Raw genomic sequence first — 27,728 nt, forward strand, 5'->3', positions numbered from 1 at the left:
AAAACCCGGGGGGGGGGGGGGGAGTGGAAGAAGAACAAAATCAGTATCTCCAGACTGACGGTCATTTCTGGACCAGCCAGCCAGGTGTTGACCCGGCAGAGCCCTGGTTTTGCCAATTCCCAGGCCACGCGAGACTACCTGGGACAAAACGCAGCGGTTTCCGGCCGGCGGGAGCCACAGAGACGAGAACTCCTAGAGCGGCACGGCGCACTTCCGGGTTATAGGCCGGCAGGAAGTGGGGTTTCTGGGCTTCCGGGTGAGTGAGCCCAAGCTCACCGACTTAGCTCCCGACCCGCCGCGCCGAGGGTAAGACCCCGCATGCAGGCGGCGGGTCTCCTGGTGACCCACGAGGGCCCGCCCCGGCGGCTCCCGTCCCCAGGGCTGTCCGGAGTGTCAGAGGGGAGCCCCTCATCCGGCTCTGTGCTGTTTGCAAAGCAGGCCGAGCCTGCTTGGGATTCCCTCTCCCCTTTCCCTGTCTCTCCCCAACTTGTGTGTGCTCTCCCTCTTTCTCAAGAAAAATAAATAAACTTGAAAAAAAAATTAATAAAATTAAAAAGGGCTTAATTGGAGTAGAGTGAGCACAGGAAAGACTGGTAGGAAAAGGATTATTCCCTTAATTTCGAAAATAGTCAGAAATTTCCATTAGAAAAAAAAAATTCCATTACCAAGAATGTCAACTCCTCAAATCATCCTCATCAATCATTGTTAGCCAAACTTCAAAAATCTTTTCTGTCCTCTTTTTCTGTCCTCTGGGCAGCCTTTAACGTAGATTAAATTGTAGATTTTCCTTTTTAACTGGTGGCAATTTTTCATCTTAGCACTTTCCTACATTTTGTGAAGGGGAATCTCCTTGCAGCAGAGAGCCGTCTTCGCGGACCCCTCCCCTCGCCCCCAGCTGAGAGAAAATGGCTACAGATCTTATCCAAGAAGGACAACGGGAAGGACCTGCGATGGTAAAGGTGGAGGAAGATCACTTTTACGTACAAGAAACTGACTTGCAGCTGAACAGCCAGTCCAATCAGATCTTCCACCAGCGCTTCAGGCTCTTCCGTTACCAGGAGACGCCTGGACCCCGCGAGGCGCTGCGCCGGCTCCGCCAGCTGGGCCGCCAGTGGCTGAGCCCAGAAACGCACACCAGGGAGCAGATCCTGCAGCTGCTGCTGCTGGTGCAGTTCCTGACCATCCTGCCCGCCGAGCCCCAGGCCTGGGTGCGGGGACAGCACCCGGAGAGCGGGGAGCAGGCAGTGACCGTGCTGGAGGATCTGGAGCGGTTGCTGGACGAGCCCGGAGAGCAGGTGGGAAGAGAGGCATGTTCTGTGGTGACAAAGCGCAGCATTTACCGGTTAGGTCAGTAGGAGAGCTGTGAGGGCAGCCATGAGCTTCCGTCCCTGTCCTGCATCATTGTTTCTGTCTGTTCCTTTTCCTGCCTCATCTCTCCTTCTAAGCCTGTTGAGTCCTTTCTCCCTGTCCTGGCTCCATGGGAAGTACTTCCCAAGGTTTTAACATCTAGTTCTCAGGGCACTTTCTTCCCAAGCCCCGTGGTCCCTAATTGTCCCCAGGGCACATTCCAAGCAGATGGACAGGAAGTGCTCTGGGAGGAAGTGACATCCCTGGGAGCGGGCTGCCAGTCACCATGTGATCAGCTCCAGCACGTGGAGACCCCGTCCAGCATGACCTTGGAGCCCCATTCCCTAGAGAGAGGTGAGGAGAAAGAGGAGGATCTGTCTGGAAAGGTGGATCAGGGTAGCTGGGCTCCCGCTTGGCCAATCACAGCCATTCTTTACAGTTTAATCAGGAGTAGTATCCAAGAAGACTGATGGCCGTGCATGATTTCACCCAAAATCCTCCCTGGCTCATCTGCCTCTCTGTTTGCAAAGTATAACCGGTATTCTTGACCTTTTAAGCAAAAGATTTTTATTTACTTATTTATTTACTTTAACATACCCATCTTTGCTTTTCATTAAAACGTGGAATTATCACATCATTCAGTGGCTTCTTATATTATCTCTCCATTATGATCTTTACAGAGGCCTCCTCAGTGTCTTGCCCTATCCTGTCTTTCTAAGTTTTCTCTATCCGTTAGGATAGAGCCACCTTTTAAACCTTTCACTTTGCACTGCTCCTATCTTCTTCCACATTAAATTCCCTCCTGTTTTCATGCCCATACCTTCCCCTGCATCTCCAGTCTACTTTCAACCCTTTTTCCCTCCCACATTCTCTCCATGTCAGGAAGAACTTCATACACAGCATGTCAGATGTGCTTCCCACTAACAAAGTTTCCTGATCCCCTTTTTACGTCCTGATCCCCTTCACAATCTCCAGAAAATAGGGATAAAGTGACCAGAACAGCCAAGAAATCAGACCTTTTCCGGTATTTCCTTTGAGTTGAGGTAGAATCTTCATCTTAATGAGTTTGGTGGGACATTTATCTCCCTCGGGCCAAATTTCAGTAAAACTGTTTTTCCATATCTTAGTTAATATAAGGGAATTATCAGTTTACACTGAATCTTCAAGAAGTGCCCTATTTGGGGGAAGATTAAGAGGAAGTTTTCTTTCCAAGCAATAGAATGAACACACTTTTGCCTTTCTGCTATAATTGAATTTGATTGCAGTTTAAAGTGCTCTTTATACACTTAGACTTTTTTCTTAAGTTTATTTATGTATTTTGAGAGAGAGAGAGCAAGCACAAGCTGGGGAGGAACAGAGAGAAAATCCCAAGCAGTCTCTGTGCTGTTAGTGCAGAGCCTGACTCGGGGCTTGATCCCACAAACCACGAGATCATGAGTTGAAGTGAAGAGTCTGATGCTTAACCAACAGAGCCACCCGGGCACCTCCTATAAACTTAGACTTTTAACAAACATTTTAATAATCTGTGCCCTTTGGTAAATTCTGTTTCCTGTTCTACCTTGGTAAGTACCACTTTCACCTTTCCTCTCTAGTACTTGCCTTCCTTAACTGAGCTGAAGACATATTTATTGATTGTTGCGGGAATATGACCACAAAAGAGAAAAATGGTCCCTTGGGGTGTAATAGACCATCAGCTCAAACAGGTGACATTTCCATTTTGTTTACTTTTATAGATGTTTAAAATTTTCCATAACAAAAAGTTTGGAGGGGCGCCTGGGTGGCTCAGTTGGTTAGGCAGCCGACTTCAGCTCAGGTCATGATCTCTCGGTCCGTGAGTTCGAGCCCCGCGTCGGGCTCTGTGCTGACCACTCAGAGCCTGCAGCCTGTTTCAGATTCTGTGTCTCCCTCTGTCTCTGCCCCTCCCCTGTTCATGCTCTGTTTCTCTCTGTCTCAAAAATAAATAAACGTTGAAAAAAAAAAGTTTAAAAAAAAAAAAAAGTTTGGAAAGAAAGTGACATTGGAACGATCCATGCCCTAGTTTAGATAGTGAGACCAAGCCCAAGGCTGGGACATTGGCTGGGAGGCAGGAAGTGTCCAAAGGAATGGAATCAACAGAAGATGATACTCTGTGGAATCTGCAGAGGCAGGACCAGTTTCCAGGGGACCCATCTTGGAGACCTTCATGAATGCAAGGACAGGTCTGGCAGGCATCAAGGAAATTCAGAGGAAGGAGAGCCACACAGATGTGATCAGTGTGGGAAAAGCTTCATGCGCAGCATCAGTCTTCTTGGATGTCAGAGAATCCACACGGGGGAAAAGCCCTTTCAATGTGAAGAGTGTGGGAGAGCCTTCAGTCAAAACAAAGCTTTTTAAGTGCCCCCTGATTCACATGGGTGAAAAACGATATTAGTGTGATCAGTGTGGGAAAAGTTTCAGTCAAGACTCAGTCCTTCTTAGATGTCAGAGAAATCACACTGGGGAGGAAGCTTATGAGGAGCGAACGTGGTAAAACCTTCAGTAACAGCACAGGACTCGCTCATTGGAGATGCCGTTCCTTAAACCAGCACACTGACTGTGGGAGGGTTTTCAGTGAGTTCAAACCTCACCAAACATGAGCGAGTTCATATAGGAGAAAAACCCTAGGAATGTGATGAATGTGGGAAAGTCTTTAGTGGAAGTTCTGACCTGAACAGACATTACAGAATCCACACTGGAGAGAAACCCGATGAACGTGGGAAGGCCTTCCGTTTGATCATGTGGCAATTCTATTAATTTTTTTTTTTTGAGGAACCTCCATACTGTTTTCCACAGTGGTGGTACCAATTTACATGCCCACTGGTAACGTACAGGATTCCTCTTTCTCCACATCCTCATCAATACTTGTTATTTCTTGATTTCTTGTCTTTTTTATTTTAGCCATTCTGACAGGTGTGAAGTGATACTGTGGTTTTGATTCACATTTTCCTGATGATTTGTGATGTTGAGCATCTTTTCATGTGTCTGTTAGTCATCTGAATGTCTTCCATGGAAAAGTGTCTATTCAGGTCCTGTGCCCATTTTTTAATCGGATTATTTGGGCCTTTTTGGTGCTGAGTTATAGAAATTCCTTATATATTTTGTATGTTAACCCTTTATTGGATATATCATTTGCAAATATCTTCTCCCATTCGGTAGATTGCCTTGTTATTTTGTTGATGCTTTCCTTTGCTGTGCAAAAGCTGTTTATTTTGGTGTAGTCTAAATAGTTTAATTTTCCTTTTGTTTCCCTTGCCAGAGGAGACATATCCAGAAAAATGATTCTACGGTCAATGTCAAAGAAATTACTGCCTATGTTTTCTCCTAGGAGTTTTATGGTTTTAGGTCTCACATTTAGATCTTTAATCTGTTAGTTTATTTTTGTGTATGGTGTAAGAAAGTGGTCCAGTTCCATTCTTTTGCATGTAGCTATTCAGTTTTCCAAGCACCATTCATTGAAGAGACTGTCTTTTACCCCATTGGATATTCTTAACTCCTTTGTCGAAGATTATTTGACCACATATGTGTGGGTTTATATGTGGGTTTTCCATTCTGTTCCATTGATCCGTGTGTCTGTTTTTGTGCCAGTACCACACTGTTCTGATTATGACAGCTTTATAGTATATCTTGAAATCTGGATTGTAATACCTCCAGCTTTGTTCTTTTTCAAGATTGCTTTGATTATTCAAGGTCTTGTGGTTCCATACAAATTTTGGTATTATTTGTTTTAGTTCTGTGAAAAATGTTTTTAGTATTTTGTTAGAGATTGCATTTAATCAGTAGATTGCATTGGGTAGTGTGCATGTTTTAACAATATTGGTTCTTGCAGTTAATGAGCATGGAATATCTTTGTTTCTGTTATCTTTAACTTTTTCTATTATTCATAATATACTATGAATCCATTTTTAACAAGGATTTAATCATTGGGGTTATGATTGCATAAGAAATAACTAATGACCTGTCATATTAACAAAATTTGAATGTTTAAGAACATACAGTCTGAGAGGCTATGTGAAAACAGGCACTCTCAGAGTGCAAAGTAATACAGCCCTTACAAAGACACCTCCCTTTCTCTCTCCTCACTTCTCATTTCTGTTTCTTCATTGATCATTGCAGCATTGTTTGTTAAAATATTGGAAACAATCCAAATACCCATCCCTCAAAGACTAGTTGAAAAAGCCACACGATGGAGTACTATGCCACTGTAAAAAAAAAAAAAAAAAAGAATATTTCAATGAACAAATTTAGAATAATTTCCAGGTTTTTTAATAAGTGATAAAGCAAGGTATAAAAGAGTGTATATAATATAATTTATGGAGGTAAAGAAGGCAGGTGCTTATTTTTGCAAGAGAAAGGAGAGGAGAGAAGGAAGGAAAGAGGAAGGAAGGACAGGATAAATTAAAACTAATGAAAATGGGGCATGAGTATATAGCTGACCCTTGAACAAGGCAGGGATTGGCGTTCTGACCCCTGTGCAGTCAAAAAATCATGTGTAACTTTCCGGGCATCTGGGTGGCTCAGTCGCTTAAGCAGCCAGCTCTTGATTTCAGCTCACCGTTTGTGAGATGGAGCCCCACATTGAATTCCGTGCCTGCTTGGGACTCTCTCTCTCTCTGCCCCTCTCCTGCTCCCTCTCTGTCTCAAAATAAATAAACTTTAAAAATTGTATTAAGGGGCGCCTGGGTGGCGCAGTCGGTTAAGCGTCTGACTTCAGCCAGGTCACGATCTCGCGGTCCGTGAGTTCGAGCCCCGCGTCAGGCTCTGGGCTGATGGCTCGGAGCCTGGAGCCTGTTTCCGATTCTGTGTCTCCCTCTCTCTCTGCCCCTCCCCCGTTCATGCTCTGTCTCTCTCTGTCCCAAAAATAAATAAAAAACGTTGAAAAAAAAATTAAAAAAAAAATTGTATTAAAAAATGAGATAAAATCCTGAAGGAAAAAAAATTATATATATATACTCACTGATATGGCCTAGAAGCAATGATATATCCTACTACCCATGGCTTATCCGCTGGTTTCTGTATACCATTCTCCACTGTAAGGAACCAGAGTTTCATGCCTTATGGAACAATGGTGGATTCTAGGTCTAGGACAGGTAATATATAAAGTGAACCTGAAATATCTCGTGCAATTAAGTAAAGTGCACAAAAATGATTTCTTTGCAGGAATGGCAATAAATGCAGAGGGAACGTGCGTCAGTTTCCTCATCTGTTACATGGGGATAACTATCTAACTTACAGGGTTGCAATGCAGAATGAGTAAGTTAATATGGGCTAAACACTATGTTGGCTGTTGTCCCATTGCCCCCGCGGGGCAGAATACACCTCCCAGCGCCTCACTCCACCTGTGGAGCAGATTCGGCGGGGCGACCATAGAGGCGTGAGACCTCCGGGCTTGCTAGAAGGAAAGCGGCCGGAACGCCGTCCCGGAGGTGGCAAGCGTGACGCACTTCCGGCCTTTGTAGCCGGTCACTGTGCGGGCTGTGGTTGTCAAGGACCGGGAGGCGGTGGGGCCTGGCGGGGTGGCCTCTCCTCCCGCGGATGCTCGGTGAGCTTCGGAGTCGGGCCGCGCCGGTGTGTGATCTCTGTCACCGGGCCGGGTGCGGGAGGCGGGGGCGTCCTGGCCGGACCCGAGCTCGGGCGCCTCGGGCCGTCTCCGTCCCCATAGTAGGATGAGGGGACAGGCGCCGACGGAGGAGCGTTCCTCTCGGCCTCTCGGGGTCTGGTTCACCACCCACGGGGGCGCTCGCGATTTGCTTATGTTTGCTAAGCGAATATTTCAGCAGCAGGTAGTACGTTCTGGGCAGGCGTTGTTCAAAGCACTTCCCAGGTAGTAACGTATGTAGGTAGGCTCCGAGTACGGACCAGCCCTCTCCTGCCCCCTTTTCTAACATCGAGAAGGAAAGTGAGGCCCACTCACTCGACCCAACTCATACCAGCTGGTAAGGGGTGTAGTCAGGGTTCAGATTCAGGCCGTTTTCTTAAACCTGCTGTGCTGACTCTGTTCTTTTCTATATTAGCTTCACGGCCACAGCCCAGGGGTTACTTATCTCGTTTGAATCTGGTCCTCCTCACTTTCAGACCTCAGGAGTCCTGGGCTTCCGGTTAGGATTTAAGAGTAGAGAAAAGTGTTATCTGAACACATGGATGTCTTCCAGAGTACGTTTGCAAGGTTGGTGAAACAGCTACTTTAGTGGTGTGTTAACACGTGCTTCCCCGCCCACTTACCCTTGCTGTGCTTTGGGCAATAGGAAGGAAACCTTACAGTCTTGGCCCCAAGGGTAGGTAGCAGGTATTGATTAAGCCACCTGAAGCCAAAAATTGTACAGTGTTTCTTTAAAAGTGGAAGTTTATTGTGTGCCAGGCTTTGTGCCGAACCATTTTGTATGCATTGTCTCCTGTAATACTCTTGACAACTTTGCAAAGGAACTGTCCTCATTTTGTACACGAGATTGAGGATCAGAAAAACCAGTCAAGTAACTTGCTCAAGATCACATTGTTAGTCAGAATTCATAACTAAATCTGCTACCTTATACCACTTTCTACTTATTGCAGATGAATAGGAAAGGTTGTGTTTGTGTGTGTGTGTGTGTGAGTGTGTGCGTGCACACATTAAAGATGCACAGACGACGAAAAGATACATTCTAATCTTTTTAAAATTTTTTTTAATGTTTCTATTTATTTTTGAGACAGAGACAGAGCATGAGCAGGGTAGGGGCAGAGAGAGAGGGAGACACAGAATCCGAAGCAGGCTCCAGGCTCCGAGCTGTCAGCACAGAGCCCGACGCAGGGCCCGAACCCACAAACCGCAAGATCGTGACTTGAGCCAAAGTCGGACGCTCAACCGACTGAGCCCCCCAGGCACCCCTGATACAGTCTAATCTTTAACGGTGTCTACTTCTGGGGAGTAGAGCTTGATGAAAGAATTGGCTATTCTGTACTTTTGGGATTTTGTTTTAATGTGAGAGCTAACTGCAAGATAGAGACTGGGGGCAAAATGATAGAAGAGCTGGAAGGAGGAAGAGGGTGGGCTGGAATGCATGAGGAAGACCTCAAAGGATGTGAGATTCAAATCAAGGTGCAGAGGTTGGGTAGGGTTGGAACAAGTGCAGCTGGCAAGACCACGGATATGGAGCAGGGATGAGGAAAGCCTGACTAAAGAACAGTGAGAAGAGAAGCCGGAGTGGAGCGGGCAGGTTTTGCATGTGGAATATGGGAAAACAAGAGGGGCCCAACAGTTGAAGCTAGAGACCTGACTGGTCTTGAGCCGAGCTTGAGTGTTTCGGGGGCCTTAGATGGTGATATCAGGGGGGAGGGTTTGGGAGTGCGTACAGTAAGTAGTCGGGGGCCTTAGATGGTGACCTCAGCGGGGAGAGTCTGTGGCTGCATCCAGTAAGTAGTGGGGGCCTTAGATGGTGATGTCGGGGGAGGGTTTGGGGGTGCGTTATGATAAAAACATACTTGGTTGCATGCTGCTTGATCTTCAGCAGCATGTATTTCTTTGGTAAAGAGCATTCCTCCCTGAGGGCAGTGGTAGATTTGGGAGTATCAAGCTTGCTGAGACTCTAGGAGAAACCAGCTTTAAAATGCAGATGTGGTTCTTTTAAGTGTGAGAGATTATTATGCTAACTCTCTACCTGGCATGTACCGATGGTCCCCTACAAAGGGTGGTACACGTTCATACTACTTCGAATTATGAGTTTGATCTTTCTCCAGTTGCTCGTGAGAAATAACGGATACATTTATAACCATTCTGTTTTTCACTGTCAGGACAATATTCCCTAAGGTACATGAGATTTTCAGCACTTAACAACAAAACAGGATTTGTGTTAGGTGATTTTGCCCCGCTGTAGGCTCATGTTTACGGTAAGTGAGGCTAAGCTGTGATGTGTGGTCGGTTAGGTGGACTCAGTGCATTTTCAGCCTATTTTCAACTCATGGTGGGTTCATCAGGACGTAGCCCCACGGTAAGTCAAGGAAGGTGTGTACAATGGGGTGGTGAACCTAAGTGAGATTAATAGCTGTATGTTTGTGAGCAGGAGGGCAGCACTGGGTTCAAAAAGCAGCAAAGATGTGCCGGTGTGAGGCCACCAGACAGAAGTGAAATCGGGAGGAAAGCGAAAGGGAGCCTATCCAGAGAAGAGAGGGAAATCGATCTTCGTGAAACTGAGTAAAAATCTGAAACACCACAGAGCGGAGATGACTTTCTATGAGCAGAACTCAAAGCTTCAGCTGCATTTTCTGTGAATAGAAAATCTTTGACTTAAAGCCAAAGCAGGGGCGCCTGGGTGGTGCAGTCGGTTAAGCGTCCGACTTCAGCCAGGTCACGATCTCGCGGTCCGTGAGTTCGAGCCCCGCGTCAGGCTCTGGGCCGATGGCTCGGAGCCTGGAGCCTGTTTCCGATCCTGTGTCTCCCTCTCTCTCTGCCCCTCCCCCGTTCATGCTCTGTCTCTCTCTGTCCCAAAAATAAATAAAAAACGTTGAAAAAAAAAATTAAAAAAAAAAAAAAAAAAGCCAAAGCAGACGGGCAGCAAATAGGAAAGAGACCTTTTTCAGGGCCTAGAAGATTGACAAAACAAGAGGGCATGAGTAGCCGTTTAATCCTTTGAACCTGTGTTCGGTTAACTGAGTGACATCAGAGCGCATGTCCTTCACTTACCTGTTTGATACTTGCACCCCAAACTTCCACACCCTAGAAGAGACCCTGCAGACCACGCTTGCAGCCACAATCATCGCTCCCGCAAAGACTAGATAGCTTCTGTCTCTGCTTCCACTTTTCCCATAGTCTGTTATCACGGCAGCTGGTTATACTTTCATATTAAGTGTAAGTAACATTTCGTCGCCACCCCCACCCCACTGTAAACCTCAATGGCTTTCCACATGTCTTAGACTAGAAGGCAGAGCCCTCACGTGGCGTTTCATAATCTCCCTACCTGACTCTATCACTGTACCCTTTGCTCTCTCTGCTGTCACCACATTGTTCAACTGGTTGTTGCTTGAAGAACGCAGCCGTGCTCCGGCCTCCAAGGACTCGGTTCCCTTTGCGTGGAACCATCCTTCTCCAGGGAGTCCTGTGACCGCCACTCACTTCTCGAGTCTGCTCAGACGTTACCTTATCCGCAAAGCCTTCCCTGATGCCCCACATGAAATGGAGACCTTTCTCCCCATCTCCTTTACCTTGAATTTTCTCTGTAGCGTTTGCTGCTGTTTGGCATGTTACCGTCTGTCCCTGTTGGCCCCTTCCGTCTTCCTTCCCACGTAGAGGAGAACAAGTGGTGTAGTGCTCAAGACTGAATTCTGAAGTTAGATTTGTGGGGTTTAAAAGGCGGCTTCCCCACCTAGGCCTGTGAAACTTGTTTCACGAAGATTTAAAGTCTTTGCGCCTCCATTTTCTCATCTATGATACTGGGTAATTACAAAAGCTTACTTGAGGTTGTTTGAGGATGAAATGAGGTAATATATGTAAAGCGTCTAGTACAATGCCCGGTACCTCAAAAACAATATACGTCAGCTGTTACTGATATTGTTATTAGAATGTAAATCCCATGGAAGTAGGAACTTTGTTTTTTTTGCAGCTTATCTCTAGTGCATAGAACGGAACCTGGAATATGGCAGGCTCTAAGTAAATGTTGGCTAGATGCATGGGTGGCGTGTGAGAGGTTTGGACAGAAAAAGATAACGTGGTACTCAAAGTGATGGTGAGTCAGTGCCAGGCAAAGCTGGGGAGGGAATATGAGCTCAGGGATCCTGGCTTTGGAGGAAAAAACTCTCTCCACTTCTCCTGGAGTGGTGACTATAAAAGTTAGTGAAGCCAGAAATGTTAGGAATTTGTGGAAAGGATAATATTTGCAGATTACCCAGAACGATGCTTCCCTGCCCTGGTAGTCTTTCTCTTCTTGATAAGTATGCCTAATACTGGCGATGCAGATTTAACTTCTCTTGTACTCGTAAGTGATCCATGTTCAGTTGTAATTAAATACCCTCTCCTTAGTTTTTCTTTTTCTTTTGTGATGGATTCCAATACCTAAGAACAGTGTTGGGTTATATTTACAATGAATTATAAAAATTTTACTTAAATTTGGCAACTTTTTAAAGCTATAGGTCATGACTCATGTGGATCATGAAGTCCATGTGGGCTGTGACCAGGGTTTTTTGTTTTGGGGTTTAAAAACAACAACCAGGATTTAGAAAAAGAATAATACATATCACATAAATAAGGGTGCTTAGTTTTTGTGAAGTTATTATTTCAGTTATGTGTGTGCGTGTCTCATATACATTCATGTACACACACATGCATATATGTGTTCTGGGTCTCAGTATAAAATACCTCTTACTGCGGGTCCTGGTCAAAAAAGTTTGAAAGCCTCTGCCCAAAAATGATCCTTTGAAATCACTAGGCTACATAATATTCTTTCAGAAAATTGCTTTCATTAATTACTATTCTGGTTTAGATTCTTTCATAAGCTTTATGTGGTCATAGACATTTGTGTCTTTATGAGCACTGGTTTTATTTTACGCATTGCTGTCCACTGTCCATCCTCAAAGTCTCAAAGATAAACAATTTCCAGGAAATTAAAGGACGAGAAACAGCTCAGACCCTACCCCTGTTTTAAAATATCAGAACCAGAGGCTTGGATCAGTCGATTGAATGTCCAACTCCATAGGCTCAGGTCACGATCCCAGGGCTGTGGGATCGAGCCCTGCATTGGGCTGCGTACTGAGTGTGGAGTCTGCTTAAGATTCTCCCTGGTCCTCTGCCTCTCCACCGTGTGCACACGTGCACTCTCTCTTTCTCTCTCTCAAATTAAAAAAAAAAAAATTCTAAAATATCAGAACCGATATTTCTTTCATTTTAATATCTCTTGACTACTTTCTGATTCTTTTGCCATGGTGTTTTGATTGCTAGGATTCATTTATTCCTTCAATAAGATTTATAAGAAAAATAACAGTAGTAGTAATTTATCATACTTTAGGATTTACCAAGCTGCCAGCTTCTTGTGCTCTTTATCCATGATCTTATTTTATCTTCATATCCCCTAGAAAGATGGGCCCGCACAGATTGTACCTGGAAGATCAGGTCTCAGCCCAAATACAAACTCTTTCCTGCACACCTCACCCGACTGGACAGACTTGGCCTCTCCTCCCCAGTACATTTCTTTGGCTCCTCATTCTGTCCTTTTATCTTTACTTCTCTCTTCTCCATTTTGTTTCCCTTTTCTCCTTGACTCTTAGTGTCCTCTGTGACCACTTGGCACCATGATGCTCGTTTACCTCCATTCAGCATGACACGCCACGTCCAGGATCTTGCCATTCAAATGGAAACTCAGTTTATTCTAACTGAGTTACTTGAGCTGATTCATTGAGGATGATCAAAATGGTCCCTTCTTCAATAAAACCGTGGTTGGTGGGGGGCCGGTTCTGGGGAACGTGTTCTGTTTCTGTTTTCCTTCCCCTGTGTCACCTGCCTCAGGATTTGCAAAGTCCTTACTGTTAGTCATGCATTCTCTGCTCTTCACTAGACAGTGACTGCTTTTGCTATAAATACCCCAGTGCCCGCGAGCAGAAAAGATTTTCTACATTTTAATGTTTTTTTTTCTCTGCAAAATATGTTTTAGATTTTAGGGTTTTCAGAAGAAAAGATCAAAGGGAGTCATCAAGGATAGATTCTTTTTCTGAATAGTGAAGCCTAAAATGGCCACAGCCTCCGTCCTTCAGACTCCAGAGATGCAGGAAGGACGTCTGGCAGTAAAGGTAGAAGAGGAAGAGGGGGATTGTGCCTCTGGGCAGGAATCTGGCCCGTGGAGAGATCACCCGCATAGCAGAGAGATCTTCCGTAGACGCTTCAGGCAGTTCTGCTACCAGGAGACCCCTGGACCCCGCGAGGCTCTTCGAAGGCTCCGCGAGCTGTGCCGCCAGTGGCTGCGGCCCGAGACGCACAGCAAGGAGCAGATCCTGGAGCTGCTGGTGCTGGAGCAGTTCCTGACCATCCTGCCCGAGGAGCTCCAGGCCTGGGTGCGGGAGCACCACCCGGAGAGCGGGGAGCAGGCGGTGACCGTGCTGGAGGATCTGGAGCGGGAGCTGGACGAGCCGGGAGAGCAGGTGGGAGAGGGCAGGACAGAGGTCGGTAGCTGTAAGAACGAGTGTGGGGTTTCTGTGCAGCAAGAGGAAGAGGACGAGGATTTCTTTGTGCCTGATGTGGTCTATTGTGGGTGCCCCATCCTTCTGCCTGTTTCTTCCTGCCAGTTTCTTGGTCCTTCTTTTCCCGTGCAGTGGGCCTGAGGAGGCCTCCTTACGATGTCTTCTCTGACAGTTGATTTCTAACCGTCCTTAATTTCCAACAGGTTCCAGCCTGTGCCCGTGAGCAGGAAGAGTTGGTGAAGGAGGAGGCAGGTCGGGGAGCAGCCCAGGACTCATCAAGCAGCCAGCCCCCGACCTTGGAAGGGCCGCATCAGTGCAGGTCGCGGGAGGTGTGCCTGCTTCGGGAGATCGGTGAGGACTGGAACTTCCTCAGAGGCCTCCCTCACTCCCTCACTGTCCATCTGCTCAGCGTCTACTGTGTGCCAGGCGTTGTGCTTGGTCCTGGGGACACGGTGACCAGCAAGGAGGTTTGCGGCCTGGTTGGGGGAAGACAGTCCCCTGACAGTTACAGTTCAGTGTGTCTTCTCCCTGAGGTCCGGGCATCCTTGTCTAGGTGGGGGAAGTACACAGAACCGTGCTTATGCGTCCCCTGCCACCCACCCTCCTGGTTGCTTTTTTCTTTTCCATTTGGAAACATGACGTTCATGTGATCCATTTCTCGTTTCAGGGGATGAGGCTGGGGCTTGGAGTGTGCAGTCAGCCCCGAAGAGGGAGCTCTGTAAAGAAAAGAAACGTCTTGTGGAAGTTCCTGAGAAACTGAACGGTGACACTCTTCTGGGGCCTGAGTGTGCAGACACATGTGACCAGGAGGGCAGGTGGGAGAGGCAGCGGGCCAGCTCCTCGGCGGAGAGACCCTACGTCTGTGGTGAGTGTGGGAAGAGCTTCACCCAGAACTCCATCCTGATCGAGCACCAGAGGACACACACCGGGGAGAAGCCCTACGGGTGTGATGAGTGCGGACGGGCCTTCAGCCAGCGCTCGGGTCTGTTCCAGCACCAGAGACTCCACACCGGGGAGAAGCGCTACCAGTGTGGCATCTGTGGCAAAGCGTTCAGCCAGAACGCGGGGCTCTTCCATCACCTCCGGATCCACACGGGGGAGAAGCCCTTCCAGTGCAGCCAGTGCAGGAAGAGCTTCAGCCGACGTTCTGTCCTCATTAAGCATCAGCGAATTCACACTGGAGAAAGGCCTTACGAATGTGAAGACTGTGGCAAGAACTTTATTTATCACTGCAACCTCGTCCAGCATCGGAAGGTCCACCCTGGGGTGGGTGCCGCTAGCCCCCTGGAGCAGGTAGGGCAGAGGCTCCCGGTGTCGGACCCTAGTGGAGGTGGTGGGGCAGGCTCTCACTTTGTCCCTGAAGCAGAGTCCTAGGAAAAGAATCGTTCGGTCCTCTGGAGTGCAGACTGTGGAAGGTGTCCGTGTTTTTATGCTGAGAGAAGCATAATATGTTAAGTCCATCTGTCAGCTTCTCTGGGGTCTGTGACATCCGTGTTTGCAGTAGTGAACACTGTTGTGGTGACTTCATCAACTGGTCCCACACCTGTCTGTGCAGAAAGTTCTCCAGGTGTGCTCTAGGAAAACTCCTTCGTCCGAGTTCTAAGAAACTTTTTTAAAAAAGTTTTAAAAAATTACATGCTACCTGAATACACAATTATGTTAAAAGTAGTTTGAGTATTTAAAAATTAATTTAAAAATAATGGCAGTAAAACTTGCAACTTAAACGATTTGATTGTTTTCTCATAAGATATGATAATTTGCTTTTTAACCTACAAAAGGGGACAGATAAATCCTCCCATAGATACACAGAAGGCTTCTCCCTGTTAAGAACTCTGTAGAGTTCCACTGACTCCGCCTTCAGTGAGGAACCAAGGACCCAAGTGAGGACACATCAATGTGTTACTGTTGCTCGAGATTTCAGATTTGTGTAGACCAAGAAACTTATCTAAAAATCTGGTATCTCACTTCTGATCTTCATTACGAAAATATAGGCCTCTTTGCATTTTTCCTGTGATTTATAAGCATTTTTGGATTTTGCTTTCTTTATTTAACCCTTAGTTATACAAAATTTCAAACATATACAGAAGTTGAAAAGTATGATCAGTCTTCCACATTGATTGTTTTTTATAAGCTCCATGCTTCTCAGCATTACCTATTAATTACCACCAAGGCCATGCTTTAAAAAACTTCTTTCCCTTAACACTGATTGAACGTTTACCAAGCTTTATACTAAGCCTAGGACACAAAGAAATGGGAATCTATGGTGATGACAATCCAGATTGGAGTACCAAATACACTGCAGGTCACTTAACCATGATAGAAACATCATAAGGGACCCTACAGATCACTTCTGTGCCCCTTATATGATACAGAAACGGAGGCTGGAAGTGACTGCGGACCTTTCAGCTGGGTCACCGAGCTGGAGCCGAAACCCTGTCTCCTGATTCCTAGTGTTCTTTCTAAGCATCTGGAAGCATTTTATCACCATGTAGAAATGACTAGTATAAGGAACTTCCAGGATTTAGAAGGCACTGAGGTTAGAAGGAACTTCCAGGATTTAGAAGGCACTGAGGCACAGCTCAATAAAGCCTCCCGTCTGTGCATGTTGCTCTGTTCGGTTTACAGCCGAGTTCCAGGAAGGACTCCTTCCACTGATCCCTCATTTGGGGCACTTTATTTATTTATTTTTAATGTTTATTTATTTTTGAGACAGACACAAAACACAAGCAGGGGAGGGGCAGAGAGAGAGGGAGACACAGAATCCAAAGCAGGCTCCAGGCTCTGAGCTGTCAGCACAGAGCCCGACATGGGGCATGAACCCACAAACCACGAGATCATGACCTGAGCCGAAGTCAGACGCTTACCAACTGAGCCACTCATGTGCCCCTTATTTATTTTTGTAGTGAATGATTTTTTTTTAACTTTTAATTTATTTAGAGGGACTTTTCAAGAAGATAGTTCATTCTTCGTCTGATTCAAGTATGAAAGCAACATTAAAAAGGGAGCCTATCTTTTCCCTCATAGGTAGCCATTTTTCTAGTATCTTACATATCTTCAGTGTTTCTTCATGGAAATACAAGAAAACGTGAACATATATAACCTTATTTCCTTTGTTCCACGGAAAGATGGTGTATATTTACACTCTTCAACCCCTTGCTGTGTTCATGAAACAATACAATCTTTAGAGAAACAGCCAGCCTCCTCTCTGTTTACAAGTGGACAGTATCTCATTTGCTGATGCTCCATACTTTAACACACTGGTGTAAATACACAACCACTACTTTGAAATGTTACAGATTATTTCATTCTCCTCCCAAATGTACTTCAAGTCAAACTTTAAAAGCTAACAACTTCCACGTGAGCTGGCAAACAGGGTTTCGGCAACTAGAGGTGGACATAATTCTTCTACAGAGAAATGCAGAGTGGTGGGGATGGTTTCAGTCTCGTGTATTTGGCTCTGTTAGGTATTCTCAGCATTTCAAACCATTAGTGTCGCCGCTTATGGGTAATTGTAGGTCTTCTCAAAAATCTTAAATTTTCTCAAGATTGTATTTTACTGTATCTTGAGGCTTAACCATTTCCAAAGGAAATACATATAGATTTTAAAGTGAAGAAAGATCTAGTAGACTTAAGTTTGAAATAAAATCAACTTCTCAAGTAAACATATATTCCATTCAGTGATATGAGACATACACTCTAATAATCTGAGTTTGTAAGCATCACAGATACCTCTGCATATGCCAAAACAGCATGTTTGGATAATTCCATTATATCAACTCTTAAAAGATTTAAAATATGAACAGATCAGGATTTTAAAGGATATAGTTCTAATGGATTGTTTTTACAGCTGCAATTGAAGATTGAATGTTTGGTTTGTTTTGTGCTTGTTTTTGTTTTTTTGTTTTCACAGCTTTTCAAAAATTCTAAATTTTCTCAATAACTGATAAAAATGCCAAGAAAGAAAAGATGTTATCTGTGCTGTAGAGGCATATACCACTCGAGTGCAGTGATGGTTAACATGATTAAAACTACTGACAGTTCACCAAACTAACTTGCCTTGTTTTCTGATACGAATACTTCTTCTAATTCTTTTATCTGGGATGCACATTTGTCATTAGTTGACTTAACCGCTAGACAGGGGCATGTAGGCCCTGGCCTTTCCTGTGATTACTCCAGCCTTCCTGGTAGGGTGCTCTTAGGTGTTGTCTCCCTTTACATTTCTGAATTACCCTCACTTCTCTTTTCTTTTTCTACCCTGGCTCTTTTCACTCAACCCATCGAGTCTCTGGCATTGATCTCCTTTCATCTGCTCTGTAAACCAGTAACCATCTCTCCTTATGCCTTTGAAAAGCCCCAGTCTGAAAGACTAGTCAGTTTTATGGCTGAGCAAGGTGTAAGAAGTATTGATTCAAATCCAATTAAAAAGACTTATTGGTTCGAGGGATGCCTGGCTATCTCACTCAGAAGAGTGTGTGACTCTTGATCACAGGGTCATGATTTTGAGCCCCACGTTGGGTGTAGAGATTACTAAAAATATAAAGAAGCCTTACTGGTTCTTGAGGAATAGTACAGCACCCCTCTGAGCATTGTTAGGACAGTGAACACTGTATGTCAAGAAATGACTGAGAATTTTGCAACTGAAAGCTATCTAGAGCTGTAGGTAAGAGCCCTGAAGACTCTCTTTCACTATAATTTTTATTTGAGGAACCAAATCTTCAAGGAGAACCAAGTCTCTGTCCAGATTTTGTATTTGAAAATGACTTCTATTTTCTCTATCTGACAATATTTTTCCTTTAAAAAACAATTTATAGTGGAAGATTGTTTTACATTTTTCCAATAAGACAAAAAATACCTCTGAGAAAATTTTAAAACAATGGCATATCTAAAGTCAAAATTATAAAATATGAAGTATCTTCTCAGGAGCAGTTTTGAAATCTATATACCAGTATACATGTGTGTCACTGGTTAAATGTTGAGTTAGAAGTTGAGAGAGAACGTAAAAGTTGAGAGGAAAGTAGATTATTTGTAGAAGGAGCTGGAAGATAGCGGAAAGTATCTGCGATAGAGGAAACAGGGTGAAGAAGGCCCAGCTAAGACAGGCTCAAGAGCCGTGAGTGCGCAGGGGTGGGGGCCAGATGCAGAGGTCACGGAACACTTTGTTAAAGCATAATGGAATCATTGAAAGTATTTTGTTGTGCTATAGGAGTTTCTTAACAAAAAATGAGAAAATATTAGCTTTAAGAAGAAATTTTGAGTTGACCAATTTCATACCTGCATGAGAAAAGTGAAGTCCAAAGTGGTTAAACACTCGTAGTGATCTATTTTTTAATCACATTAAAAATTTTAAAGTTAAAAATCTTAAAAATGTTTAAAACAAAACTGTGAACAAAGATCATTGTGAATTATATAAGGTTTCACAGGCACTTGGACTTGGAGGCTCAGAACCTTTTAGGCCTCTGCAAACAGCAAAAAGAGACGTTGTTACCAAGAAACGTGCTTTGTCCGTAAATAATACCTATTAGCCCTCCGGCTCTCAATTGGTCCATGTGTCTTAGCAGTGGAAAGAGTCCCACTGCTCTTCACTCCTCACTCTTCTCGGTGCTCTACGTAACAAAGAGGACGCAAGCACAGTGTGTAAATCACTGATTTCTTTTTTTTAGGTCTCTCTGGACTCACACCCAGTTTTCCATGCCAACGTCTCAGCTCTATGATGAAGCCACTGCTTCTGAATATATACCTGTGTTAGAATCACCTGGGTTGTTTGAACTGCAGTTTCCTGGGCACTACCACAGACCGGCTGAATGTTTGTGAGGGCAGGACCTGGGAATCTGCATTTCAGCTAGCGTATCGGTGGTTGTCAGACTTGAGGTAACTATATATAATGTATTGCCCAATCTAGGACACTTCTGAGAATGAAAGGGATTGCTGTTAATAATTACAGCCAGCCAAGAGGCATAAATCAGGATGTATGGTCTTCCTACTTAAGACTTTTCCTGCTGAGGAGATAGAAGAAGAAGAGACAGAAAGAATACAATGTTCTCATGAAAGCTAAGGTAGAGCATCTATGAAGGAGCTGTGGGATGTTTAGGTGTAGCCACCTAGACCAAAGTAGCCACCGTCTGCCTGGTTTGAAATAATCCCCGTTAACACACTTATTGGATTAGGTAAGAAGGGGTGGGTATGCCTATAAAAACAACACCCACCCAGAAAAGCCCTCCCTCCCCCCCAAAAAAAACCCACAAACAACAACAAAACGCTTAAAATAGCTAGTTACCTAAGATGAGCCTGTTGAGACTATGGCTTACCAGACAAGAGAGATGACGTTCCAGAAGCATAGGAGCATTTCCGTGGTAGAGGATCGATGGACTAGTGAGGGCTGTTCACCTCTAACACACAGAGGAAGCGTGGGAATATAGCGCGCCAGATCACAACCTCACGGGAATAAGGCAGAGGGCAAGCCGTTTGAAGCAAGTAGCTAGGATGAACGAGGTCCAGATATTGTGCCAAGTTTCCTAAGTTATCATAATTGATGCACATTGTTCACGGGCTGTGCAACCAGAGCGCTCTTAACACCGCAGGGTACCAAACACGGGCTGACCAGGCCCCACATTCCGCAGTTGCCCCGGGGCCATTCACAGCGGGGACCGGGCATGTGGCTTCCCCTCACTTTCTGCTAATTCTGCAGAGTCAGGGATCTGTAAGTGGTCAGGTTACTCAAAAGGACCGGAGTCACATGCACAAAGATTGAGACGGTGGACAGCAAACCAGCACCTGCCCCTCTTAATGCCGCTTTGCTCAGGTGGGTGTCGATTATTGCTTCAGACCCTGGGGGCCGAGTGGACCAGGGTCCTAGGGAACGGAGGACTGCGTCGCATTCCCTCAGTGTAACAGAGAGACGGGCCCAGGCTGAGTGGCTGCTGGACACCCGGTGGACCCGCCTGCGCTGTGCAGAGGCCACCGAGGGCCCCTGCGGTGGGAGCCGGCCAACCACTGAGATGCAGGACCTCTGTGCTTCCTAGAGGGGCGGTGTGGAGCGGGTGGAGGCGTGCCCGGGCGCCGTGACGTACTTCCGGTCTCGTGTGAGCCACGGCTAGCGCGAGCCTTTTCCGGCGAGAGGCGCCCGCGAGGCTTGGTGGCCGCTCCCCGAGACGCAGGCTCGTCTGTGTCGCCGCCCGCGGACGTGGACGCGAGCGCTGCGCGGACCACCCGCTTCGGGGCTCCGGGCGCTGGTACGTCTTTACGGCCGGCGGTGGTTTTCTGTCCCCCTCCGGAGTCCTGTTTTCATCGAGGCCTTCGTGGCGGTGGTCATAACCTTGCACGCCAGTGCCGGGAGGGTTCGTCCCGGAGGACGTACGGTGACGGGATCTCAGGACTCAGAAAACGGAGGAAAGTGTGATTTCCTCGGCTCAGAGAACGTTGAGAAGTGGGCGCGTCCTTCGAGCGGACATGGGCTGCCGGTCGCGTAGTGCGGGTCTCCAGGTGCTTTTAAGACCCCTCCAGCTCACAGTGCCGTGGGGACGAGGGGAACACCCCTGCGATACCGCGCGGATGCCCGGAGCCGGGGGTGGGGGCACCTCCCGGAGAGGCGGAGAGCTGAGCGGAAACGGGCGACCGGAGGCAGCCGAGGGAAGGTGGGTGTGCTGTGGCCGGGGCGGAGAGGATGAGCAGGTGACAGCTGCGATACCCCAGGGAACTTGGACTTGAAAAGGCAGTGTGCCTCTCCGTCCTTTCCGTGTGACGGCCCCCGCACAGAATGCACGCGATGTGTGTGCGCACACTGCCTCGCAGAAGGGAGCAGGCCCCGGCTACGCTGCCCCGGGTCCGCGCGCGGCCGCCTCGTAGCCCAGGTGGTCAATGTGCTGGCGCTGCTCCGGGAGGCGGACTCCGCAGAGACGGGAGTCCCTGTCTTCACGCACGGGAGCAGCGTCATCTTACTAGGCTTCTAGAAATTCCAGGAGCGGGGTGGCAGATGGATTGGAAGGGGGTAGGACTGGAAGCAAGAGAGGGGAGAGATGCGCAGGCGTCACGGAGAGAGCCGGTACTGTGAGTTGGTGAAAGCCAGGTGCTGGCCGTGGAAGTGACGAGGGTGGAGTGGGTTGTGTGGAAGACGCGGATTTAACTCCACTTGATGTCTAAGGGAGAACGATTGTTGAAAAGGTGCTGAGGACAATGCCCGGCACGTAGTACGTATTACAAGCTTTATTTTTAACATAGGGATGATTAGGTTTTTGGATTAGTAGATGGTAAGGGGAATGAATGTGTCATTTTTCAACGTTTTTTATTTATTTTTGGGACAGAGAGAGACAGAGCATGAACGGGGGAGGGGCAGAGAGAGAGGGAGACACAGAATCGGAAACAGGCTCCAGGCTCCGAGCCATCAGCCCAGAGCCTGACGCGGGGCTCGAACTCACGGACCGCGAGATCGTGACCTGGCTGAAGTCGGACGCTTAACCGACTGCACCACCCAGGCGCCCCTGAATGTGTCATTTTTAAAGAAATGGGTAGGGCCACCTGAATGGCTCAGTCGTTAAGTGTCCGGCTCTTGGTTTCGGCTCAAGATCTTGTGGTTTCTGGGAGCCCCAGTTGGGCTCTGTGCTGACAGTGCCGGAGCAAAGTAAAGTTAAAAAAAAATAAAAAGAAATGAGTAATTTTGGAAGAGCCATTGATTATGAGGGGGAAACGATGAGTTAATTTTTGGTGGTGTTGAGGTGCTTTTAAGACCTAGGACTGGAAGAGTCTTATACCATTGGACTACAATGGTCTTGATCTCCAAAGTAAGACTGGGAAAAGAGAATAGATTTAGGAGTTGTTAGGTGAAAGCGTCTCAGTTCTCAGATGCTACTGAATGGACGAGATTGCCCAGAATGAATGTGGAATGAGAAGGCCGGATCCCAGCTTGGGGTAACCGGACATTTCTTGGCAAGCTGAAGAAAAGCCATAAAGTGGACTTAAGAATGAGCTTTTGACAAGTCCTTATATAAGCTTGAGCACCAAGTGTTGGTCTAAGCACTTTACAAAAGCCAGCTCATGGGAAAACGGCCAGAAGATTGCAGTTCCTTAGAAGATTGGGAGTGGTTAGAGTGTTAGGGACTGCGGGGGCATCTGGTAAGTAAAGGACTGAAAAATACTCACTGGGTTTGTATACAAGGGGGGCTTTGGTTAATTGACTTGGGCCCCCTAACTCAAATGTGGGACACCCCAACTGACATGCACACTGTTCTTTTCTAAAACTAAAAATGCCTTTGAAAGAATCTAGCATAATTCTTGGCACAGAGAGGTTGATTTATAAATATGATTGACTAAATCTGTGACACGCAATTCAAGTAAGCAAAGCTGTTTGCGTTGTTTTTGTTATCGGGATATTTCACGTTATCTGAATATTTCACTTCAGTTTCTAGATCTAAAAGCTACTAGTATTGTTCTGTAGTCCTAAAGTAACCGAATTGTCTATAAATCAATTTTAGGACATTTTTCTAATGACATTTTGTGCTTGTCTTATCTTTTACAGGGCCTCTTTACCTTCAAATCATTGACTTGACCACAGCGATTCACTCTGAGTAAATATGTTCTTAGTTTGGAGTTGATCTCTGTTAACAGTGATGTGTTATGCCTTATCACCAGCCTTATTAAGCCCCTGCTACTGTTGTGGTGAACTGCTTTGCCCAGGAATGATTCAGTCCAACCCTTTTGGGCTGCAGAAGAACAGAAGGGATGTCAAATAGTTAAAGCATCTAGCCTGCACAGAAATGGTGCTTCTGACAGTTCTTCGGACAAAACTCATGGCAGTTCTGTTAGGAGGATTCCCTTGGGCCTCAGGAGTCCGGCTCCAGGCAGGCTCTCCGCCGCCAGTAGCTGCGGCCCGAGACGCACAGCAAGGAGCAGATCCTGGAGCTGCTGGTGCTGGAGCAGCTCCTGACCATCCTGCCCGAGGAGCTCCAGGCCTGGGTGCGGGGGCAGCATCCAGTGTATAGGGAGGAGGCTGTTACTGGACTGGGGGCTTGTTGAGGAAGCTGGACCATCCAGGAGGAAGGTGAGATAAGGAAGAAACAATCTATTACCAGAGGCAGGTATTCTCTCCAGAGAGAGAGCAGAGACTTGAAGTTTCCTCTCAAGTGTAGTGAGAGGAAATGGCTAAGATGCATGGGCCAGAGTTGTGTTCCCCTCCCTGTCCGTTTATTCCCTGTCCTTGTAGGTCAAAGGAAACTCTGCTTTCTGTCGTCCTCTTCTGTTCCCCGATTAATACTGGGATCTAAGCTCTAGAACCCTAGCAGATACCACCCTGGTCAAATTTCTCTAATTGTCCCTGGGTCCTTTGTCCTCCTGTGGGGACAGGAAGGGCAAACGAGGGCCCTAAGGGCAAATGGCTTGCCTGGCAGCAGCATTAAGACTCACGGGGTGGGGAGGGCAGGGCAGCTCCAGCCAGAAACAGGGCAGCTCAGATCTGAATCTACTGAGGAGAAAGAGGAGATCCTACCGGGGAAAAGATCAGAAATGTCTTTTGCGTTTTTCCAAATGAACCTCATCACTAAACCTTTTGCCTACCTTTCACTTGATGTCTTCTTTCATTTTTACCTTGTCCCTCTAAGCACATTGTTTTAACCTTGATTGTCATTCTCCCTTCACTACTTTGCACTAACATTGTTGAAAATCCTGCTTCTATTGAAGGGTTGTTTCTCCATTCTAACTGAATACTGCCAGCTTCCCTGGGCCTGACCTTTTATGCCAAAGGCAGGACGACATTTTTCTACATTGAAGCCAATAGAAAATGACTCAAAGGCTACATACAATAGAAAAGTTATTAAATGTGCATTTTCAAAGACTTCGTGTAGAAAACAAAACTTATTTAGTATTTTTATGTGCTCATTGGACAAGCACACATATATGCCCAAATTGTAATCATACTGAACATACCAACTGACAGTACTTTTAAATTTAGTATTACATTATGGACATATTTCCCAAGAGTTACATGTAATGTATACATATGGCTGACATAAGTTCCATTGTACAGATATCAAATTATTTTTCATTTTTACTTTAATCATGTCTTTATTAAAAATTAGCTGTCCAGAATGATTTGACATTTATGGAACAAATAAACTGAAGCTTATGCAGCAGGCTTCTTGTCTTACATGGTGGGTTTCTCTTCTGCACACTTCTCAGCTGCTGGTCTCCTATATTTATGACATGAGTCTAGGCATTTGACAGCTTTCTTGTTTCTGGTATAAAAAGAAGTATAAACTCATCTAATTCCTTTCCTCCTCCTGAAATCAATCATTTTCCCAAGGACCCCAGATTCTGTTTAGTGAGAAATGGTATTTTAAAACCAAAAATAAGGTGCTAGGAATGCTCATATTGTTATTGGACATTGTTCCTAGGCCTTTCAGTGCTCAGAGCTAGGAAGAATTTAAGATAAAGTATGTATTGTGAATTCATACTGACAGTTCGAGTTCAAATTCAGGGCCTTAATCTTTCATCTGCATCTCCTTTTAGAGACTTTCAAAGATACCGGGAATGATAGAGTATGAAATACTCATCTGTTTTATCCCACAGTATCTCAGTGGCCTCAAAAAAAATGTTAACATTACCATCAAATATGGTTTTTATAAACAGCTTAATGGTGGTGCCTGATTTTTCCATTCTTTTGTCCTTAAGTTCTATATCATTGGGTATATACAAAAAAATTACTCTTCGAAGGACATTGGAAATAATTTCTCTCTTGTGTGGTTATGTCACCAGCAGGTACACATTTAAATTCAGTTTGTTTCATTTTTGTTCAATGTTTAGGGATTGTTTTTTTATTTTATTTTTTATTTAAAATTTTTTTTTCATTTTTTAAATTATGTGAAATACAAAATTTTGTACATGAAATCTATAAAATGTTTTCAAGGAAATTCTCCTTTTCCTCCTCCTGTTCCCTCTCTCATATTGGTAATCTTTTTTGCTCTTTAATGGTTTATGCCTTTATTATTTATTTATTATAGGCACATGTGTACATGCACACCCTTCCCTTTTAAAAATAACACACTATAGGGGTGCCTAGTGGCTCAGTCAGTTAAGCATCTGACTTTGGCTCAGGTCATGATCTCACAGTTGGTGAGTTCAAACCCTGCATCTGGCTCTGTGCTGACAGCTCAGCCTGGAGCCTACTTCGGATTCTGTGTCTCCCTCTCTCTCTCTCTCTCTCTCTCTCAAAAATAAATAAACATTAAAAATTTTTTTTAAATAATAAAAAAATTAAAGTAACACACTATAGTTTAAGTCATAAACTCAATACACATCTGTCTTACATGAAACATTTTTTCTTCCCTCTAGCATGTAGTTTGAATGAGAGTTGTTCAGTGAGCAAGTAACTGAGTAAGGTATGTGTGAATGAGGGAATTAGGCTGAAATTTTCAATCTCTTCTTTCAGGTGATTTGGTCAAACTGGAAAATGAGAAGGTGTTTCCAAAGTAGAAGAAATCTGAAGAAATAACATGCCAACAGGGACACACTGTTAGATTTGATGGCAATATTCTTAAGTGCCTGAATTATGTAGAAGTCCCAAAATACCAGAGAACCCTAGAAATAGATCTATGATTGCATAAGTGATGAATGTGGAATGAGTTTCAGAGCTCCATCCTTATCCAGCATCCGAGATACACAGGAGAAATGCCATGAAAATGAGAAGTGTGGAAAAGCTTTTAGTCCAAGAGTGCTGGCTTCATTGAAGATAAGAGAATTCCCACTGAATTAGACCCACAAATATGGAGAATATGGAAAAGCTCTCAGTGTAGACACTGGACTAGTTCATCATAGAGAACCCATGCTGGAGAGGGACCCTATAATAAAAGTGACAAGTATGGTAAAGCCTTGGACGGTCAGCCCTTAGCCAGGACCAGAGACTTCACACCAAGGAAAGGTGTTACCATCTTAAGTGTGGGAAAGGTTACAGTCAGAACACAGAGATTTTTCACTGTATCAGAGTCTGTGTTGGAGAGAAACTCTTCGTTTAATCAATGTAGTAAGAATTTTCCTGGATATTTCATTCCTTATTAAATACCAGAAAACTCGAGTGTGAGAAGTTGGTAAATGTGAATGGAAAAGCCTGTGAACAGTAGCATCTCATCTAACATTAAAAATTTTAGGGGAGCCTGGGTGGCTCAGTTAAGTGTCTGTATTTCAGCTCAGGTCATGATCTTGGGGTTGTGATATCGAGGCCGATGTCAGGCTCTACACTCAGCATGGAGCCTGCTCAAGATTCTCTTGCCCATCTGCCTTGCTTGGCGCTTGCTCACTCTGTAAAGAAAACAAAACAAAACAAACTCTTAAAGTGTCCAGCATCTGAAATCAGCAAGGCAGAATTTCTCCATACCAGACCTCTGGGTGGTCTTTGATGGGAACTGGCCTTTCAGAATGTCCCTCAAAACCTTGTCAGATTCAACAGAACAAGCCATTTACTTTTCCTTAACCGTCTCCTCAAGCAAGGTGCCTGGGTGGTTCAGTCAGTTGAATGTCCAGCTTCAGCTCAGGTCGTGATCTCGCAGTTCGTGAGTTTGAGCCCTGTGTCCAGCTCTGTGCTGACAACTCAGAGCCTGGATCCTGCTTCAGATTCTGTGTCTCTCTGTCTGCCCCTCCCCAACTTGCACTCTTTTTCAAAAATAAACATTGAAAAAATAATTTTTTTTAAGTCTCCTCAAGCAGCTACATTATTTTAGTGATTCAAAGGGCTGCTTATGGACCACCAGTTCAGATTTTCAGATGTTTTAATTAGTTCTTAAATACAGTTCTTACAAAAGCTTGGACTGTTAAATTATTTTAGTGAAAATTTAAGTTATGTATAAAATACAAATAGGAATGTTATTAGATGGTTAATTATTTTAAATGCTGCAGTTATGATTTGCCAAGTCAAAAAACTTGTTCAGCATCTTTTTAATGATGACATGGTGAGTTCTTGCGCCTTCCGTTCCTATCTAGGGTATGATGTATGACGTAGCCCCCAGTTAAGACTCCAGACAAGAAAGATGCATCTTTATTTTTTAAAGTTTTTTTTTTTTTTGTTTTGTTTTTGTTTTTTTTTTTTTTTTGAGAGAAAGAGTGTGCACACATGAGCAGGGAAGTGGCAAGAGAGGATCCCAAGCAGGCTCCACAGTCAGCAGGGAGCCCAATATGGGGATTGAACTCACGAACCGTGAGATCATGACCTGAGCTGAAACCAAGAGTTTGGACACTCAACTGACTGAGCCACCCAGGAG

The 27,728-nt window shown here is 45.2% G+C and overlaps 2 protein-coding genes across 7 annotated transcripts; both read left to right on the forward strand.

Annotated features, from left to right (window-relative positions):
* The first annotated feature begins 250 nt into the window (after nt 1-250).
* Nucleotides 251-3,107, forward strand: LOC125939371 (zinc finger and SCAN domain-containing protein 23-like). The gene is made up of 2 exons (XM_049654809.1): nt 251-306; nt 819-3,107. Exon 2 carries the CDS (start codon nt 906-908, stop codon nt 1,353-1,355), a length of 450 nt encoding a protein of 149 aa, XP_049510766.1. The 5' UTR covers nt 251-306; nt 819-905; the 3' UTR covers nt 1,356-3,107.
* A 3,155-nt stretch (nt 3,108-6,262) lies between these two features.
* On the forward strand, nt 6,263-26,695 carry ZSCAN23 (zinc finger and SCAN domain containing 23). Of its 6 annotated transcripts, none has more exons than XR_007463024.1 (7): nt 6,263-6,904; nt 12,972-13,455; nt 13,698-13,845; nt 14,162-14,787; nt 19,155-21,125; nt 23,003-23,524; nt 25,907-26,695. XR_007463024.1 is itself a non-coding variant. In XM_049654733.1 (5 exons), the coding sequence occupies exons 2-5, from the start codon at nt 13,048-13,050 to the stop codon at nt 19,203-19,205; spliced, it is 1,233 nt and encodes a 410-aa protein (XP_049510690.1). In that variant the 5' UTR covers nt 6,263-6,904; nt 12,972-13,047; the 3' UTR covers nt 19,206-24,613. The 6 variants fall into 6 exon arrangements, 2 of the variants coding, with proteins under 2 accessions (XP_049510690.1, XP_049510689.1); XR_007463023.1 differs by having other exon boundaries at nt 19,155-20,973; XR_007463025.1 differs by having other exon boundaries at nt 19,155-19,362.
* The last annotated feature ends 1,033 nt before the right edge of the window (nt 26,696-27,728 follow it).

This window comes from Panthera uncia (genome assembly GCF_023721935.1).
Source record: "Panthera uncia isolate 11264 chromosome B2 unlocalized genomic scaffold, Puncia_PCG_1.0 HiC_scaffold_25, whole genome shotgun sequence".
Lineage (NCBI taxonomy): Eukaryota > Metazoa > Chordata > Mammalia > Carnivora > Felidae > Panthera > Panthera uncia.

What these genes read in the sequence shown, in the direction of transcription:
- LOC125939371 (XM_049654809.1), top strand. Translation starts at nt 906, where the DNA reads ATGGCTACAGATCTTATCCAAGAAGGACAACGGGAAGGACCTGCGATG.
- ZSCAN23 (XM_049654732.1), top strand. Translation starts at nt 13,048, where the DNA reads ATGGCCACAGCCTCCGTCCTTCAGACTCCAGAGATGCAGGAAGGACGT. An exon ending in TGGACGAGCCGGGAGAGCAG is followed by an intron (nt 13,456 to 13,697) that starts GTGGGAGAGGGC and finishes AATTTCCAACAG; the next exon opens with GTTCCAGCCTGTGCCCGTGA. An exon ending in GTGCCTGCTTCGGGAGATCG is followed by an intron (nt 13,846 to 14,161) that starts GTGAGGACTGGA and finishes TTCTCGTTTCAG; the next exon opens with GGGATGAGGCTGGGGCTTGG.